Source organism: Bacillus rossius, chromosome 1 (genome assembly GCF_032445375.1).
Source record: "Bacillus rossius redtenbacheri isolate Brsri chromosome 1, Brsri_v3, whole genome shotgun sequence".
Taxonomy (NCBI): Eukaryota; Metazoa; Arthropoda; class Insecta; order Phasmatodea; family Bacillidae; genus Bacillus; species Bacillus rossius.
This window is the reverse complement of record NC_086330.1, coordinates 72742002-72760346: the sequence shown is the minus strand read 5'-3', so window position 1 is coordinate 72760346 and position 18345 is coordinate 72742002. Positions and strand designations below refer to the sequence as shown.

Sequence of the window (18345 nt, the reverse complement as noted above, 5' to 3'; positions counted from 1 at the left end):
CAGAGGGCGGAACCAGTCAGTGGGTGCAAGAGAAGGGTTTCAGTGGCAAGTGCAAGCAATGCAATCTCACCCACATAAAAGGCAAATGCCCAGCATATGGCAAACAATGCCACAATTGTGGGAAGCTCAATCACTTTGCGATAATGTGCAGAAAATCACGTGAAGTAAACAAGGTGAGAATGATAAATAAAAAGGAAGCAGAGAGCTCAGATGAAGATTATTTTGTAGTCAATGGGATAGTAAAGCAAAACAGAGTGTTAAGCAGGTAGAATGTGTAAGAAACCAAGAAAAATCAACAAAGTGGTATGAAAACATAACAGTTGAGGAAAGGAAGATAAATTTTAAGCTTGACACTGGGTCAGAGGTTAACATTCTATCAGAGACAATGTTTAGGAAAGTGGATAATCAACTGAAGGTAAGGGACACCAACGAACTGTTGGAATGCTATGGTGGATTTAAAGTAAGACCCATTGGCATTGTTAAGTTACGGTGTGAATCAAAAGACGTAGTACAATACATGGATTTTCGAATTACCAATGCGGACAGTACCCCAATACTAGGCTTACAGGCATGTGTAGACCTGAACCTGATCAAAAGGGTGCATCTAATTGGACTAGAGGACACAACAGTGAAGGTTATCAAACAAGACTCATCGCAACCAGAATCTCATAGCAAGTTCATGCAAGAAAACCAGGATGTTTTCACTGGACTAGGAAAATTTCCAGGTCAGTGCAAAATTAGAGTCTGTCAGGATGCTCAGCCAAGAGTAGCACCACCTAGGAGACAACCGCAAACAATAGCCCCCAAACTGAAAACAACTCTAGAATCCCTAAGGAAGAGAGGAATTATTGAAAAAGTTGAGGAACCAAACTCGTAGGTACATAACCTAGTTGTCGTTGAGAAGCCAAATGGTACACTAAGAGTCTGCCTGGACCCACAACATTTGAATCCTGCCATCAAAAGAGACTTTTATCAAATACCAACGATTGAACAGCTAACAGAGCAACTGTCGGGAAAACTATATTTTTCAGTCTTTGACCTGAAGGATGGGTTCTGGCAAATTGAGCTCGATCAAGAATCCAGTGACTTGTGTACCTTCTCTACACCGTGGGGCTGTTACAAATTTCTCAGATTACCGTTTGGTGTGTCCTGTGCACCAGAAAAGTTCCAAGAACTGAATGAAAGTGTGTTTGGTGACATTGAGGGTGTTGTGGTGTACTTTGATGACATTCTTGTGACTGCGACATCACTGGAGGAGCATGATAAGTGTGTAGCAAAAGTAATACAGAGGGCAAGAGCTCACAACATCAAGTTTAATCCAAAAAAACTGCAATACAGACTGTCAAAGGTTAGTTTCATGGGACATGTGTTATCGAATAATGAAATTCAACCTGATCCAGGTAGAGTGATGGCGATACAACAAATACCAGATCCTCAAAATAAGAAAGAGTTACAGAGACTGTTGGGTTTGTTAACTACCTACGACCATTTATACCCAACATGGCAACAATCACAGCGCCTCTGAGGGAGCTACTAAAAACTGATGTGTCCTGGCAGTGGCTGAAATGTCACTCGCAGTGTGTAGCGAATCTTAAAACAGCCGTAAGCTGCGCACCTGCATTGGGGACATTTGATGCAACCAAGTCCATTACCATTCAAGGAGATGCATCACAGGATGGCCTTGGCTGCTGTCTCCTCCAAAACGGACAGCCCATATCATATGCATCTCGAAGTCTAACCGCGACAGAACAAAAGTGGGCACAAATTTAGAAAGAGCTATTAGCCATAGTATATGCAACTAACAAGTTTCATTACTACATATATGGTCAGGTGGTTAAGGTCCTCACAGATCATAAACCTTTAGTAGCTATTATGAGCAAACCAGTATCAAAGATAATGTCCACGCGACTTCAACGACTCAAATTAAAACTACTGAAGTACAACCTGGATGTTCAGTACCTCCCTGGGAAAATGATGCACATTGCTGATCTTCTATCCAGGGCCCATGGGACAGATGCAGCTGAAGATGATCCGGAACTGGGTAAAATAGTGCATAGTGTGAGTAGGCATCTTCCCATGACTGAAGTGTGGAAGGAAGAATTTCGAAAAGGACTGGCCGCGGACCCAGTGCTGAGTGAGGTGATGAAATGGGTGACGACCGGGTGGCCTCACAAAAAGGGTAAGGTACCAGTGCAGTGCTACCCATTCTGGGGTGTAAAGAGTGATCTTTTTGTAGAAGATGATCTACTGTTTCTAAGTGATAGAATTGTAGTACCTAAAAAACTGAGGCAGAACATGTTGAAAGTTATTCATGAGGGACACCTTGGAGTGGGCAAAACTAAAGCTAGAGCAAGGAGGGTGTTCTTTTGGCCAGGCATGTCGAAGGAGGTAGAGCAATATGTATTAGAGTGCAGGGTGTGTGAGAAATTCAGGACCATAAACCGGAAAGAACCCCTACTCCCTCATGCGGTTCCAACATTTCCCTTTGAGAAAGTGGGAGCAGATATACTAGAATTTGGAGGGAAAAGTTATTTAGTGATTTACGAATACTTTTCAAAATGGCTGGAAATAGTTAAGTTGGAAAGTAAACAAAGCATCAGTGTAATAAAGGCATTGAAAGCCATCTTCTGCACTCATGGCATTCCAAAGATAGTGATGGCTGACAATATGCCGTTTAACTCATAAGAATGTACACGCTTTGCACATGAACATGAGTTTGAGATACACACATCCAGCCCACTACATTCACAGTCAAATGGAATGGCCGAAAAAGGTGTAGGAATCGCCAAGAACATATTGAAGAAAAGGTGTGAGGAGGATAAGGAATATTGGATGGCACTGATGGGATATCGTAACTCACCACTGGCAGGTATGGATGTGTCACCATCAGAACTGTTGATGAGTAGGTTAGTCAGAACACAGATACCAACAACTGTGAATAATCTCCTCCCGAAGATTCAGTCTAATACAAAACCACAGTTGATTGCGAAGCAGAGGAAAGTTAAAATGTATTATGACCAGAGAGCTCCAAGTAAGCCTTTAGAATATATGAAAGGGCAAACAGTAGTCATGCAGAGGGGTGTAGTGTGGGAGCCAGCCACAATTCTGGAGAAACACTAAATATCTAAGACCCTCCAACTCTGAAGTACCCAAAACAGCAGCATGAGGGAGCTATAACATTGTTGATGAAACTAGAGGAGAGGGAAAGGAGCAGGAAATCAACTTAGAGTGTGGTGAAGAGAATGAAGACAGTAGGAGATGTAAATCACCTGACTTCAAAGGGTTTGACCAAGAGACAGGCCAATGCAGTAGAGGGGTGAGGAGTGATACAGCCAGTCAACCTCAGGATAAGGCTGGAGGCTGGGAGTCAGTATACATTACAAGAACAGGCCGAACTGTTAGGAAACCCAAAAAGTTTCAGTAATATCAGCTTTGGGAAGAAAGGAAGGTGTTGTATATGTGTAAGTGAAAGACGTGACGTCAGGGATATTAGAGGTGTAAGGTGGGCAGTCAGTGTGTGGAACGATGGCGGCGGGTGATGTACATGAGGTGCTTGTACAATGTATGTCTCGAGAGACCAGTGTAAAATAAAAAAGATAGAACAAACAAAACAATTCTTAAAATGTAAAATATAATTATGTATAAATATATATAACACGGCATTTAAATATTATGTGCTCAAAACAAAATGAAATTATACTTAAATTAAATTTTTATTTTTTATATACCATATTTTAGATTCCCAAAAAGTAAATTATGCTCCCATTGAATTGAAAATGGTAAGCAAAAATAAAATTTGTAATGTGCTAACTGAAGTCAGTGGTGGCTACGAAAATGTGCTTGCCTTATTAACACAAGGCATGTGGACAACAGGGAGGAAAAGGTAGCCGTCAGGTTGGCGGTCCTGAACATGAGAGTAACATAGCACCGCGCATAAGCGCAGAGAGACAAAAAATACCACAATGTCCGAAAGGACTTCTATGTATATTATTTTTGGGGGGATTTAGTAAATCCTTTAACAGAATAATAACAATAAGTGGACGTGTTGTGTTTTCCACCAATCCAGCCTTGTTTTCCGACGGTAGTCTTTAAAAAAAAAAAAAAAAAAAGATCAAAAGACAGAATTTAGCAAACTCAGGGCACTGTCGGCCGTGAGGATCAGGCTAGATTGCAACACGTTATTTACGCTGCTGGACAAGGACGGAGTGACCTTGCCTCAAAGAGCCAGAGAGGCGAGAGGGGAAGTGGTTCACAGGGAGAATGTCACGCGCGCGCGATAACACACGCTGCCTCAGGGACATCGCGCCAAAAAGGGGCGGGCGGTCTCTAGCGCTGCGCTCAAACACAGTCACAGCGGGACGTTAAAACTCAATATAATTTTAAAATTTTAAGCGTAATTTTACTACAGGGTGTACCAGCAAACAGTTCAAAAATTACTTTGTACAACCGTGGTCTAAGTGACCAAAATTTATATATATATACACACACATACACACACACATATATATACATACACACACACACACACACACACACACATATATATATATATACACATATATATATATATATATATATATACATATATATATATACACACACACACCAACTTTTTAAAAGACCTATCAGTAAAATCCAGAAATGCTAAAAACATTGCGTGAAATCCAAGCGGCAAATTGGTGTGTACATTTAACCTAGACCTAAAATTCTAATTAAAACCATATATGTCTACAACAGTGCTATTTAAGTTTCAGAAGATACACAAGATCATTTTCTTCATTTAAGTATAGAACCATACACACTCTCACCTACTTTCCTTTTTCTTGGAGCAAGATGGCTAGTAGATGACAAGATTTTGATTGGCCAGTTAAATCACTGTACATATTGAAAAACTAACACAACCTTTGCAACATAGTTAAAATAAATCACTGGAAAACAAGGGAAAAATATTTACACTGTCACAAATATCCACATAAGTTATTCTTTCGTTAAAGAGGCTGCGGTTGCTTTTTTGGCTTTCACTAGAAAAGGTTCAGAAAAGTTTTGTTCATACTTCATAGCAAACTGACTGGTTGCATTTCATAACACACATGCTCTCTAATGTTTTGGTTGACATTTGTGATCTGAACTTGGTTTTATTTTTAGTAACAAGACTGAAAACACGCTCGCATTCAGCATTACTGTGGGGAATCGTCAATACCAATAATATTACTTTTGACAGTCTGTCAAACTTTTTATGGCCATCTACACCTACAATATTCCCCACAGTACTCCACTTTACATCAACTGAATCTTCTTTCTTGAAGAGAGATGAAGTATTTTCCAGCATAAATAAAGAGAACTGTTTTTGAAGTTCATCAACTGCAATGTCTCTCGTTTCATTATCAGTAACTGGCAAAATGAATGGAAATCTTTTAGTGAAAAAAGTTACATCAGAAAACTTGGCATTTTCTATGTTTTCAATCACTGCAACTTCTGCTTTCTCCAGTACTTCATTTTTCAGAGGGAATTTAGTGATGATATAATCACACGCAGTTACAAAGTAGGTTCTTACTGCAGTAAAAAATATCTGATTGTCGTTTTCTTCAAGTTTTTCAACAACCTGAGATGTCTTACTACCAATAACTAATTCAGAGTCTTCACGCTGATTCTTAGTGGAGTGGTAACTCACTTGATGGAACTCTACATACTTTATAGCAACTGGTTTCACAAATTTTACCAGCAATTCTTGCAGAAGATTACATAGTAACCTTCTCAAAATGTAAATTTGAGGAGAGGCAGACTGCAATACAGTGTTTGTTGTCTCAAAACAAGGTGTCATGTAAAGCAAAAATAGACAAAATGCTTTGTTCAAAGAAGAAGAAAGGAACATGAATAATTTTTCTTCACTGGACAGATTCAAATATTTGTTTTTCAGGCTAGCTTTTGCTTCTACAGAACTGGAACTGAATTTAGATTTTTTCATTTGCCTACTATAAGGCAAGTTTAAATGTCTTTTCTTATTCTTAACAGTTCTACTTCCTTCAGCTGGGTGACTTACAAGCCTAGGTGAGTTTTTGGACTAAGTTTGAGGCAGGCATAGGCCTACATTGTGACTTGACAGGCATGTTCACAGTACTGGACGTGCTTGGTACTGATTTGTTGGCTGAATGTTTACAACATGAAGTAGAAAAATCTTGTGTTGCAACATGTTTACTTACTAAGCCTACAGAACCACTTCTGTATTGAACTTTTGGGATTTTGAATGGCATTGCAGATGGCTGCTGCTTCTGCGTAGTCACCTCATTCTTGAAAAAACTTTGCAAAGGGTCCCAGTTGTCTATGAGCCTAGGCAAACTACATCCAAGTGATAACCACCTAGTACAAATGTGTTTCAAAATGCTCCTTACTTCACTATTGTACAACTCTTGAAATTTCTGGAGCTTTTCCTTACATTTGGCACTTTTCTCAAGATAATAATATATATCAATGAGAATATCCCCAGCACTGCAGGGTAGAACAGCTGCTGCTTTTCCAGCTGCCAGGTTAATTAAATGGCATGGGCAACCAACAATAACAAGCTCTTCTTGTTTCTCCTTCAGAACTGCAGCCACACCATTTTTACTGCCTAACATCACTGCTGCATTATAAGCAGAAAAAGCTACAAGATACTCAATGGTACATGTAAACGATCAAGTTCACTTACAAGCAAATTACCAATGTTCTTTCCTGTGGCATAACCTTGCAAAGGTGGCAAAGAATGAAGCTTTGAAACTATTTTTTGTAGGGATGGGTCGTAAAATGTTACGACAAAAGGATAAAGTTTAGTATCAGAATCATTACTGCCATCCGTAGATACAGAAAAAGGCAAAGTTTGTAAAATACTTACAATGCACTGGGTTGCATCTGCAGCCATCTCTTGCATAATGGCAGTAGATTTTGTTCTCCTACATCTATACTTTTTTGCCACATCCGACTTGGGGAACATTTTTCAGAACAATGCACCAGCGTGGTCTCATATGCTCATCGGAAGGTTATGTTCAACTAAAAAGAACGTAAACAAACATTCTGCGCGTATTACGTCACTGCCAGAACTTTCAGCAACAAAAAAGCTACTGATTTTTTTTATTTCTTTCACAACTTTTCACATTTTCCACGTGTTTCGAGCACTTCAGGTGATTAGTAATATAATTTTTCCCACCGTGAGCGATGTTAATATCACACCTGCATATTGAGCAAAATGTGAACTTCTGCCCTTTGTCCGACTTCAAAATACACGGAAAGTTTTTACTATATTCATCACGGAACACTTGAAAATACTGCTTCTTTTTAGCACCAACGGACATTTTATCTGCAACTGCTGAACAGCAAACGTAAGAACACTACGCCGAATGCAAACAACCAAATAGGTACTTATAAATCAAACAAAGAAGAACACAATACTTGAAAAACACACCAATGAAGCGAAAAATGCATGGCTGCTTCTTGGCTTTGTACCATCCATTGAACTTTATCAAGCCTACGCATTGTGACACAGTTCCACCATTTTAGCAACCGACTGTCGTATCACGAATCGCCGATCGGTTCGGCTACGTTCGTGCGATGGGAATAAATGTGGTACAGGTAGAATGACTACATATCTCGTACGCTAGTTAGTAATTACTATGGTACCTAAAGCTTATGTACGTTATTAAAATCAGACACAATACTTTGGTTACAAATACAATATGCGTACCATAAGTATGTTACCACAAACGCACAATTTATTGAAATCGCTAGTACGGCGCGGAAAATTGTTCAATCTCAAAATGACATTAGAAAAATCCGTAAAATATTAACAGCTCCCGTAAAACCGTAAAAACCAAGCACTTTCCGTACATTTTACGGAAGATCCGTAAAGGTTGGCAGGTCTGTATATAGGTATATATATATTTTTTTCAAAATTTTAAATTTTTCATTTTTACTTTGGCATAAGCCTAATCGTCTTAGGTATGCCTATAGACCAAACCACGCTCTGCTACCAATTTGTAACACCCCTCGTGCCCTTGATTTTTGATGTTATAACACCTCTTAAAAGTCTTAGGAAACAGCTGAGCAACAAACTACAAAATTGACATAAAATTCTAACATCACGAGAGGTGGCACGAGGCAGGGAACAAAACAATTTAGCAACTCCCTACACACAGTCCATTTGGGAGTTAGTGGTTATATATATATATATATATATATATATATATATATATATATATATATATATATATATATAAAATGTACTCAATTAAATAAAAATAACAAAATAAGTCATGTGATCTATAGGCTTCCTGGTTTATTTATATTAATATTCTTTTATGTAGTGCATAACCTTTCTTTTAATAGATTTTACCAGAAATGATCAAGGCAGATTAACCGTCGATCAACAAATTATCTAACTTAAATAGAGAAAATGAAGGAGTAAACTAAATCTTTTTTGAGAAAAGGAAACAGTAATGATATTAAACAAAAAGCATTAGCTATTCATATTTATTTATAAAAATAGTACACAAAAGAGTTTTTTTTACACTTATTTGTTTTCAAAATGTTAAATGTAAAGTTTTCTTAAGTAATGGTAAATAATTTAAGTAACATGTCTCCAACCCTAACATTGATAAAAATGAAGACAGTAATACAAAGCAGCACCAATTCTGAACAGATTCATAATACTGACAAAATTAGGCAAGATAAGACATAAAAGAATTAATAATCTTTTGTATATTAATGAAAAACATATATCATACAATGTTAACCACACTAGTGACATAAATGTTACAGTGAATACACCCACTCTCACTTGTCATTCAAAATGTTGTTCATAAAATTGAAAGCATATGTAAGAGAAGCCTTCTGTTCATGCAAATACATCTGGAATGCAGTTTCTAACGGCAGGAGGTCTGGTATTTTATCACAATTCTCAATGTTCAAAAGAGTGCCAAAAAAGTTCTTCCACTCTTCTCTGCAGACATACCTGAAATTATATACAAATTTGTAAAGGTCCAAGTTCAAATGACTATACTTTTATACATTAGGAATTAATATTACCATATTTAAGAACATATAGACACTGGATGTAAAATGTAACTAAGTACAGTTAAGTCATGATAATCAGAAATGATTGAGACCAGACCCTTTTTCGGATGATTAAGCGAAATCATTCTTAAAATAAACTTAAATTACATAGAAATGTGTGATTACACAGTTTATTTTGAAATGTCTGTTTAAAAATAACCAAATCTTGTGACAAAATAGGTGCAAGAGCGGAACGCTGCCTACTACAGTAGTGTAAACTGCTTTAACGATAGGTAGGGATAGGAATTTTTCGCGATCGCGATTTTCTCACGAATTCGCGCGAAATTAGTACCAAAACGCGAAATTATTAGGTTTGCACGAAAAAACATCATAACCAACCGAAATCGTGAATTTTTCACATTTCTGATATTATTTCGCTAACCCACTTAAAACATCTTACCGTTTACGTTTCGTTAGTATATCAACAAATTTTATGCACTCACGTGATGATAAACAATGTACCCAAAGACTAAAAAAGTCAGGTAGACGGCGCACAATGGTAAGAACTAAGAATAATACCGCACACGTGTATAGGCAATTTTTTATCGTCTCTAAGTGATCTATCGATAGTTAAGACTACACAGTTCCACATAGATGGCGTAGGGTACTAATGCCTTGATCACAACTACGAACGTACAAAGTCATTCAATTATATTTTTCGACGACTTGATATTCCTGCTCTTGCAGTATCTTTGACTCTCGTGGTACGGAAGTAAATATTTGTATTGTGTATACAGACTAAGTAAAACTAGTTTTGTGGAAAAGTATGTATTATTTAGTGTTTTTTATTGTTTTTATTATTGTGGCCGAAATATTGTGTATGTAAAAATGCAGAATAATAAACTTCAAAAAAGATAGTTTTGTGAAGTAAATATATTTTATGCAGTTGATTATTTTATTACCGTAGCGGGAATATTTTGCACGTGATTACAAAATGCCAAATAATAAACTAAGTGCTAGAGACAGGGCATTCCAGTACCAAAAAACCGGCTTCTATTGTACTGATAGCCGCACGGTAATGTGCAAATTTTGTAACTGCCAAGTTGCGTGGGAAAGGAAGGATTCGGTCGACAAACACCTCAAGTCGGTCAAGCACGTGGCTGCTGAACAAGATGGATGTGTTGGTTCCAAACTACAAACTTCAATCGCAACATGCTTCAGCAGTGTTGGGAAAAAAAAAAAAAAGAAAACTGCAGAATACCTGGGAAAGAGAATTACAGAAACATTTCTGAAAGCAAATATACCGTTGCACAAATTAGAAAATGCCCACATGGCAGAATTCATGAATGAGTTCATTGAAGGTGAGAACCCAATCAATAAAATTATCATAGTGTAGTTTTTTCCCCCAAACAATGATGTGAGGAATTTCTTATTTATTTTGTGGCAATTTTGGTTTTGGTTAAATTGTTTTAGTAATCTCTCATGGTTAGCATATTTCATTAATCATTCTTAAATTAATGACTGTAGTTTGGTTGGAAGAAATAATTAGGGGCCTAACTGTTATTTGTCTTTTACTGTAATGAACAAATTGGTTCAAGGTAAATATGCTATCTTAGAAAATTAAACTTTTTGTTATACCGCTGCTAACACAGGATCTAATAGAGGTGTTTTATTGCAGGTGCTCAAGACATCCCATGCGTTAAAGTCTTAAAATAAAAGTAACTCCCAGCAGTGAAACTAGAAAGAGAGAATACACTGAGGGAGAAAATCAAGGGGAAACAAGTAGCAATACTCTGCGATGAAAAAACTGACGCTAGAGGCAGCTGCATTTTTGTTGATCTCTTCATGATAATAGAAGGCTCAGACAAGACTGAAATTATTGTGGGAAATGTTCATACGCTTGAAACTGCCAATGCGAAAAATTGTTCGAGGGCAATTTTGGATACATTGAAAATGTACTATGTAGACTTTGACAGTGTTCTAGCTCTGGTGTCAGATTCGGCAAAGTATATGGTAAAGTGTTTTGATACTTTGAAAGAAATAATGGCTGATCATGTTGTTGTTGTCCAATGTTGGGCACATAAGCTCAACTTAGTCATAAATGAGCTTGGCAAACATTTGCCTGAACTTCAGCAGACTGTTGCTAAAGTGAAATCATCTTTTTTGAACACGCGCAAGAGGAAGCATTTGTTTCGACAGTTTCTAGATGAGAGGTATCCAGGCCAAGGCATCCCACTTTTTCCCATGCCAGTGCTCACTAGATGGTCGTCCTGGTACGTATCTGTGTGCTACCTTGCTGACAACTTCGACGCTGTTGTTGAGTTTCTAACAAGCAGTGAAATAGTCGGTGTCAACAATGCTGGTGTAGAATTCGTTGCAACAGCATCAGCAGATCTTCAAAGTGTGAAGATTCAGGCAGTTTTTGTGAAAGAGACATGTAAGGATGCAACTGAACTGATAAAAAAGCTAGAGGGTTCTAATTACCCTTGTAGTCACCTGCTGGTTGGTGAACTCCGTAAAGTGGAGCAAGTTGTGCAGCTCTCTTCTACTGGAAGCTTACCACAAGAAACAAAAGTAATTTTGAACTCTTGTGAAAAAACTGTCACCAAAGCAAAAATTACATCAGCATTAGCTAGAGCTGCTTCACATTCTCATACAAAACTTATTTCATTAAAGGCCAGTGATCCAGCTCATTATTTATATGAGCAACTAAGTGTTTTCAATCCTTCAGAAATTTTGCTGACAAATGTAACACCTGATCTAAGCAAGAAATTACAGAAACTGGTTTTGTTTGCAAACCTTGGTGAAAGTACAGTACTTCAAGGTTACAAATAATTACAGTTTCTTGTCAAGAAAAAATTGAGTGAAAGTGCAACTGTTGACATTGTTTCTGTTCTTATGGCTGTGTCAGTTAACAACTCTGACTTTGCTCGTGCTTCCTTGCAGTCAATTTGGTTGCCATGTGCAAATGTAGACTGTGAGAGATACTTCTCTAACTACAAAAATATTCTCAGCCATCAACGCCACCGCTTAAAACAAGACAACTTGGAATTGTTTAGTAAAATTTATTTTGAGACCTAGTCCTCGATAATCAAGTCTAAGTTTGGAAGAAATTGTTCCTGCTAATGATTATGCTTTTGAAATTAAATTTTTGTAAATAAGATATTTCATTGCTTAGCTTCTGTTTGTTATTAACTTTTCACATATTTTATAGGATTATAGCAAATAGTGCTCTGATAACTTAATGTAGTGCATATAATGTTAAAATAAAGAAAACGTTTGTTTATAATCACTGGTAAAAGTCATTAAACATCTTTTTGAAAACACCGATTTTTGTGTCGGAAAGTACCAACTTTTTGATTTGAAAGCACCACTTTTTGCCTCGAAAACACCGAAAAATTCCTATCCCTAATGATAGGTCACAGTAAGCGACAGTGGAAAGAAGCGGCCTTGTGGAGGTGGGTGGTACAACTGACTGAACAATTATATTCTTGGCGTTGTCACCTGTCTTTCAGACATCCACAGTCGTTACTGTTAGTCTCAGTTTAGCATTAGCATCTAAAACTTGTGTTCTTTATTCTGCTGGGTCCTTATTTTATTTTGTGAGTGCAGTGAAATGGCTTTGAAATGAAAACATACTTTGTGCACATTACAAGACAAACTTGAAGTTTTAAATGGTTAGACAATGATGAAGGTGCGTTGAAAGTGGGGAATTATATTATCACTCACTAGAAGAAAAACCATTAAAAAATAGAACAATTTTGCATTTCAACAACAAGTAGATTAACGAATCCCACCAAACTGCGAAAACCACTGCACTAGAAAAGCTTGACTGTGCTGTTTGATTTTTCGAGATAGAGAGATAGAGAGAGAGAGAGAACGGCTGTCATCTGATAAAACTGCAGCAGCTGGTTGTGCTTTTTTTTTTTTTTTTTTTTTTTTTTTGCTAAATGGCCTTCAAGTTGACAAATTCACAAAACAGCTTCTTTGATGTTGGAAACTCCACACAGTTATCTTGCAAGTTATGATTCCTGACATTTAATGGAAATATATAAGGTCCATATGCCATTTATTGCTTTAACCATAAAAAAAGCTATCACATGCACATATTTTTCTAGAAGTAAGGAATTTCTTTGTGTTAATGCAATATTAGCGGCAAAGACACTTTATTCTTAAGAGAAATTAACTTTTAGAGACAAAATCTCAATAAAAGCCCTTAAGATTCTCCTACATAATGCCCTAAATATTGATGATGTGTGCAAACAACTTAAACTTTTATGGCGACAACAGGTGGTTGTTAGTATTTAGCCTTATTGTACCATTTTGATTGGAAAATGTCTACTAAAAGGAATAAACTAAAAGACAATAATTAAACTTTAGATTTTCACAAAGAACCTGGTATTGCACTTGCTGTTTGCTAAAACTTAAGTAGCCAGTGTACGGTACAGTTTTTTGGGACACTGGGAAGGTTCATTTGAAGAGCCCTATACCATCTGCAACACTGCAAAGGGTTAGGAAGACTAAGATTATAAACAAGCACTTAAAAATACAGCACAGCTTGTATGAGGGCATACATCATAGGTACATGACATATTGCATTACACATGTACTTGTAAAAAAACTTGCAGAAAGTTTTTTTATTTCCACAATGTTCCTGACTTGTTTATTTTTTTATATTGTAGCAAATATAAATTACGAATGTATAAGCATCATATTTTACAATTCTACAAATTTGTACAGATGTGCTATACCCATTTTTGCTGTAACCCAAATGTTTATAGTCAGTGATCAATATTTTCCAACATGACCTTATATTGACTAAAACCCTAACTGTTTATGTGTAGAAGTAAAGTAATACTTGACATTTGTTTTGAAGATTATTTATTATTACTAGTTAATATTATTTATTATTAGTAGATTTAAACATCAGATGGAACGAAAAGCTTAAAAGGCAAAACAGTAAACCTACAGATTTTCAACCAAACTAACGTGTTCTGAGAAAATAATTCATTTAAGCACATAAATGAATTCCTTTCATGTTAAAGAAAACAGGGGTATTAACATAATTTTTGTACTACAAACCTCGGGCACGAAGATTCAATTGTCCACTCACGAGACTTTAGCTTGTATGTTTTCATGTAACTGCCAAACAATAAACAGTGTGCAATTCCAGCAACACCGTACAGGTCAGTCTGGAAAACATATCAACATAAAGTTGCAAGAAAACACAAGCTGTCATGGTAATTAATCATTACAAGCAATTAAACACTTATGCAAATACATTTTAATGATTTAAATACAGTATGTAAAATCATTTAAGAAATTGGCTGTAAACAGTTCCTTTGAAAGCTTAAATAATTCTGCAGTGATACGACACTATCCAAGGAAGTTAAATTTACACATGGCTGCCAGCTCAAGTGAGCCATGTGGCAGTAGGTGGTGGGTGACTAAACTACAGAGAGGAAATGTACAAGCATTACAGCACAGAACGTTGTTACATACTGGCACCTGTCCACCACGTTTCCCAACACCAAGGAGAAAATATCTAGCAGCACAGAAGTGTGCCAAGAAAAAAAAATCATCTACAAAACAGCTTCAGTTCTGCTGAAGGCGGTGGTACATGGCACTCAGCAAGGAATACTTCCACTGGTTTCTCTTTCAAGAGTAGCCAAGATAGCATCATCTCATCTGCTTTGCTGTTGAAGTAGTTATGGCTTAGGGGGCTTCTGTAAGTACAGTAGACCAAAATGTTACATATTTTAATTATTTGATCTTATATTAAATGATACCCAACATACATCAATAGAACACCATCTTATATTACACACTGTCTGTCATGGGTGCTGTGCCAACTACTGCACCCATAACACCTCCCCTTTTGCATCACCTCAAGTTTCCACTATACTTGTTACCCTTCGTATATCTATTTCACCTTGATCCTCCTACCACTTCTGGTTACATGATGGTCTTTGCTTCCACTGTCTGGCAAGTCCCTAATGTTGTCTCTTCCTGGATTATCACTGTCCTTACCACTAAATCCCCGAAAATCTTCTGTATCTGTATCAGTACTCCCTCTTCTGCTCTGCACTATAGGACTTGCCTGACCTCCCTCATCTATTTCTCGGTTTGGCACCTTTCTATCAGACCGGTTCCTTTGCACCGTGAAGCGCGAAAATCACACATGTTTCTTTAAACCACTGTTTTTCCTGATGAGATATGGCCTTTATTCATGGCATTGTGAGACAATTACAGCTGGTTCCCAGACACAAGTCACTTTCTGTTTTGGTGACTTCCCTCTTGCCTTCCTGAAATTTGACATCTGTACTCTGAGCTGACCTGTCAAAGTACTGCCTGAACCTAGCCTGCTGACTTGCAAGGCTTCATAAATCGCTCCTGGTCAACAGGTTGCAGCATGGATGTAGTGACGGGCCTGGTGGTTCTAACGCATCTACTAAATAGGATTTGTGCCCGTGATGTCTGCAAGCCTGTGATAGGGGTACTGATATACTCACGCAAGAGGTCTCTATGATCAGTTCCCTCTGATTTGCTCTTAAGTAGGATTTGTTTACTAATGCCAACAACTTTTTCTGCCATCCCATTGCTTTGATGGTAATGTGGACTACATGTGGTCAGATTGATGCCATATTTGTAGTACTGCTGGCACTCATATGATGTGAAGGGTTCATTATCTGTGATGAGGACTTTGGGAAACCCATGAACATTGAAGACATCCTGCATTGCATTTATGAAACCTGCAGAAGATTTCGCAGCCAAAGGTCGAACATCAAGCCAGTGGGAATAGTAATCATGAGTATCAGGAAGGCCTTTCCTGCTATTTCAAGGATATCAAGGAAATTTGGCAGTTTAGGGATTTCGTGGGGTATAAGAGGTTCCCTGCGCTTAGCCCTATTAAATTTTCACATGTCCTACACCATGATACATGTTCCTCTATATCTTTCACCATTCGGGGCCAATAGAATAATTGCAGTGCTCAAAACTTAGTTTTTTCAACTGCTGAATGTCTTTCATTCTCCTGGTGCAGGACATACTGCCACAATGCAGAGGTACCACAATTTTGTTTTCAAGGAATATTATTCCTTCTATGTGAAGGTTATCTTGAACCTTGTATTATTCACCATATTCCCCCGGCAGCTTACTGGGATGCGGCCAGCCCTCCTGGTGCATTTTGGCCACCTTACAAAGGATGGAACCCTGCTTAGTTTTCTTTGAAAGATCAATTTTCTCCTGTCACTCATTGGTAAATGTGCACTTAACGAATGTACCACTTCTAACATTTCAGGATCATGCTCGGCTCTGGGAATGGCATTTTCAACATTGTATCAGCCAAATGCAGATCTTTCCCAGGTACACAGTACACCTTCGCTGTAAGAAACTACTGATGTAATAGAACATCTCCAGTATTTGTTGCAATTCTTTCCTGTCAGAGGTTTTTTTTTTTCCTTTTTTGTAAATTGATCAGTGTCCTTGCTCTTTCGGGATCTACTTTCATGCCTGCTGCAGAGAAAACATGGCCAATGTATTTAACTTCCATTGCTTTGTACTGAAGTTTATCCATGTTAAATTTTATATTCCGAATCCTAGCCCTTTCCACAACTTGTTGAACAGCTTCATCGTGTTCTACCTCAGTATTCCCCATACAAAGTAAATCATCAAAGTATATTACTGTTAGGTATGCCTGCTAAATTACCCTCAATTAGATGTTGAAAAAGTTCTGGTGCATTGGCAGTTCTATATGGTAGCCGCAAAAACCAATAGATACCAAATGGACAAACAGAAACATTTAAGTGATGCCTCTTCCCATAATTCAGTTTGATGAAAACTTTCCCGTAGATCAAATACAGAGAAGCATTTATTTTCTGCCAGCTGCTCACTAATCAATGTCACTGAGTTTGGGAACCATGTGATGTCTTTTGATATGTTTATTTAAGTCTGTCGGATCAAGCCATACATTGAGCTTACCATTGGGTTTTTCAGTGACAACTAGGTTGCTTACTCATGTTCTGGCATCAACCTCATCCACTTTTTGAAAAAAAAAAAAAAAACCTTTGTCTCTTAGCCTAGAGTGCCCCTCTCAAGACTTGAGGTACTCGTTTAGGAAAACATACCAGGTCTGCTCCTACTTTAGTAATGATCTTACCTTCTTGAGAAGAGCAACCCAGACCACGAAACACCTCTTCGTTTTGCCGCCCTGTTGTCAACAGAGTGCACCAAGTTGAGTTGTATGCATACCGGTAACCCTAGCAATGGTACCACGTCCAATTTACACTACCATAAAGTCTATGTAAGCTTCAGTCCTCGTAGCATAACACTGCAAGGTTACTTTATCCACAAGTGTGATGACTTAAATTTCATGTTTGTAGGCTCGACCTTAAACGGCTTGTCAACTTTTTTAAAGAACCGAAGTGACCTGTGCGCCAGTGTCCAATTTCACCACAATTTACACCTTCAATGGTTATTTTTTCTTGCCACTCATTGGGGTAGTTAGCACCAGTAGTCCCACTGCTCCTGACGGTTTTCACGAGACCCCCAACATTAACAGGACATAGAGTTGTTACACTGGCACTGTCACAATAAAAGCTTTCTTGTAAGCTGCACGATTCAACTTGCTTCACCTCTTGTACCTTCCAAAATAATTCAGAACTCCACATTTGGCACATTTATTTTCCATATGCCGGGCATGCTTTGGGTTCACGAAATGACTGGCATCACTTACACTGGAATTCTCCCCTTGTTTCCACGTCTTTCACCAGCCTCTGACGCTGTCCACCTGAGCTTTTCTTAACCTCACTGACCATAACTGTATCATGCTCACTATCACCACTCTTGCTGTGTATTAAAGGATCTTGTTGCTTGCTCTGTTCACACACCCTGCAATGTGCTGCACTTTTTTTAAATGTGAGATTATCTACTCGTAGCAAGGCTTCTAGGACAGCCTTGTCTTGAACACCGTGAACAATACAATCCAGCACCATCTTGTATTCTGCAATCTCCCCAGTGCGGCGATTATAATTACATTTCTTTATGAGCTGCCGTAGGAATGTCAAAACGTGATCAAAAATTTCTCCTTCCTCTTGGCACCTCTGAGTTAATATGTATCGTTCAACTACCTCACTGACCCTGGATCATACATACCTTTCTATAGCCTGTTTCACCCTTACATAACTATCTCAATCATCTTCCAATATGTCAATAGTCGACAAAATTCAAGAAGATTCTTTATACATGATATTTTTAAATGTGAAACCTCAACCTTAGCCTGGCCATAGTCTTGTCCCATACTGACAAGGTAGTCCTCAAATTCAG

The 18345-nt window shown here is 37.8% G+C and overlaps 1 protein-coding gene across 4 annotated transcripts in view; it reads right to left on the bottom strand.

Annotated features, from left to right (window-relative positions):
• Positions 1–8485: 8485 nt before the first annotated feature.
• Positions 8486–18345, bottom strand: part of LOC134537618 (mitotic checkpoint serine/threonine-protein kinase BUB1 beta-like) — a 222425-nt gene continuing 212565 nt past the window's right edge. For all 4 annotated transcript variants that reach the window (XM_063378288.1, XM_063378282.1, XM_063378272.1 and 1 more), the window contains exons 20-21: positions 14104–14213; positions 8486–8980 (exon numbers count right to left, since the gene is read on the bottom strand). In XM_063378288.1, coding sequence (XP_063234358.1) covers positions 8803–8980; positions 14104–14213 — 288 coding nt within the window. In that variant the 3' untranslated portion in view covers positions 8486–8802. The remainder of the gene's footprint in view (positions 8981–14103; positions 14214–18345) is intronic.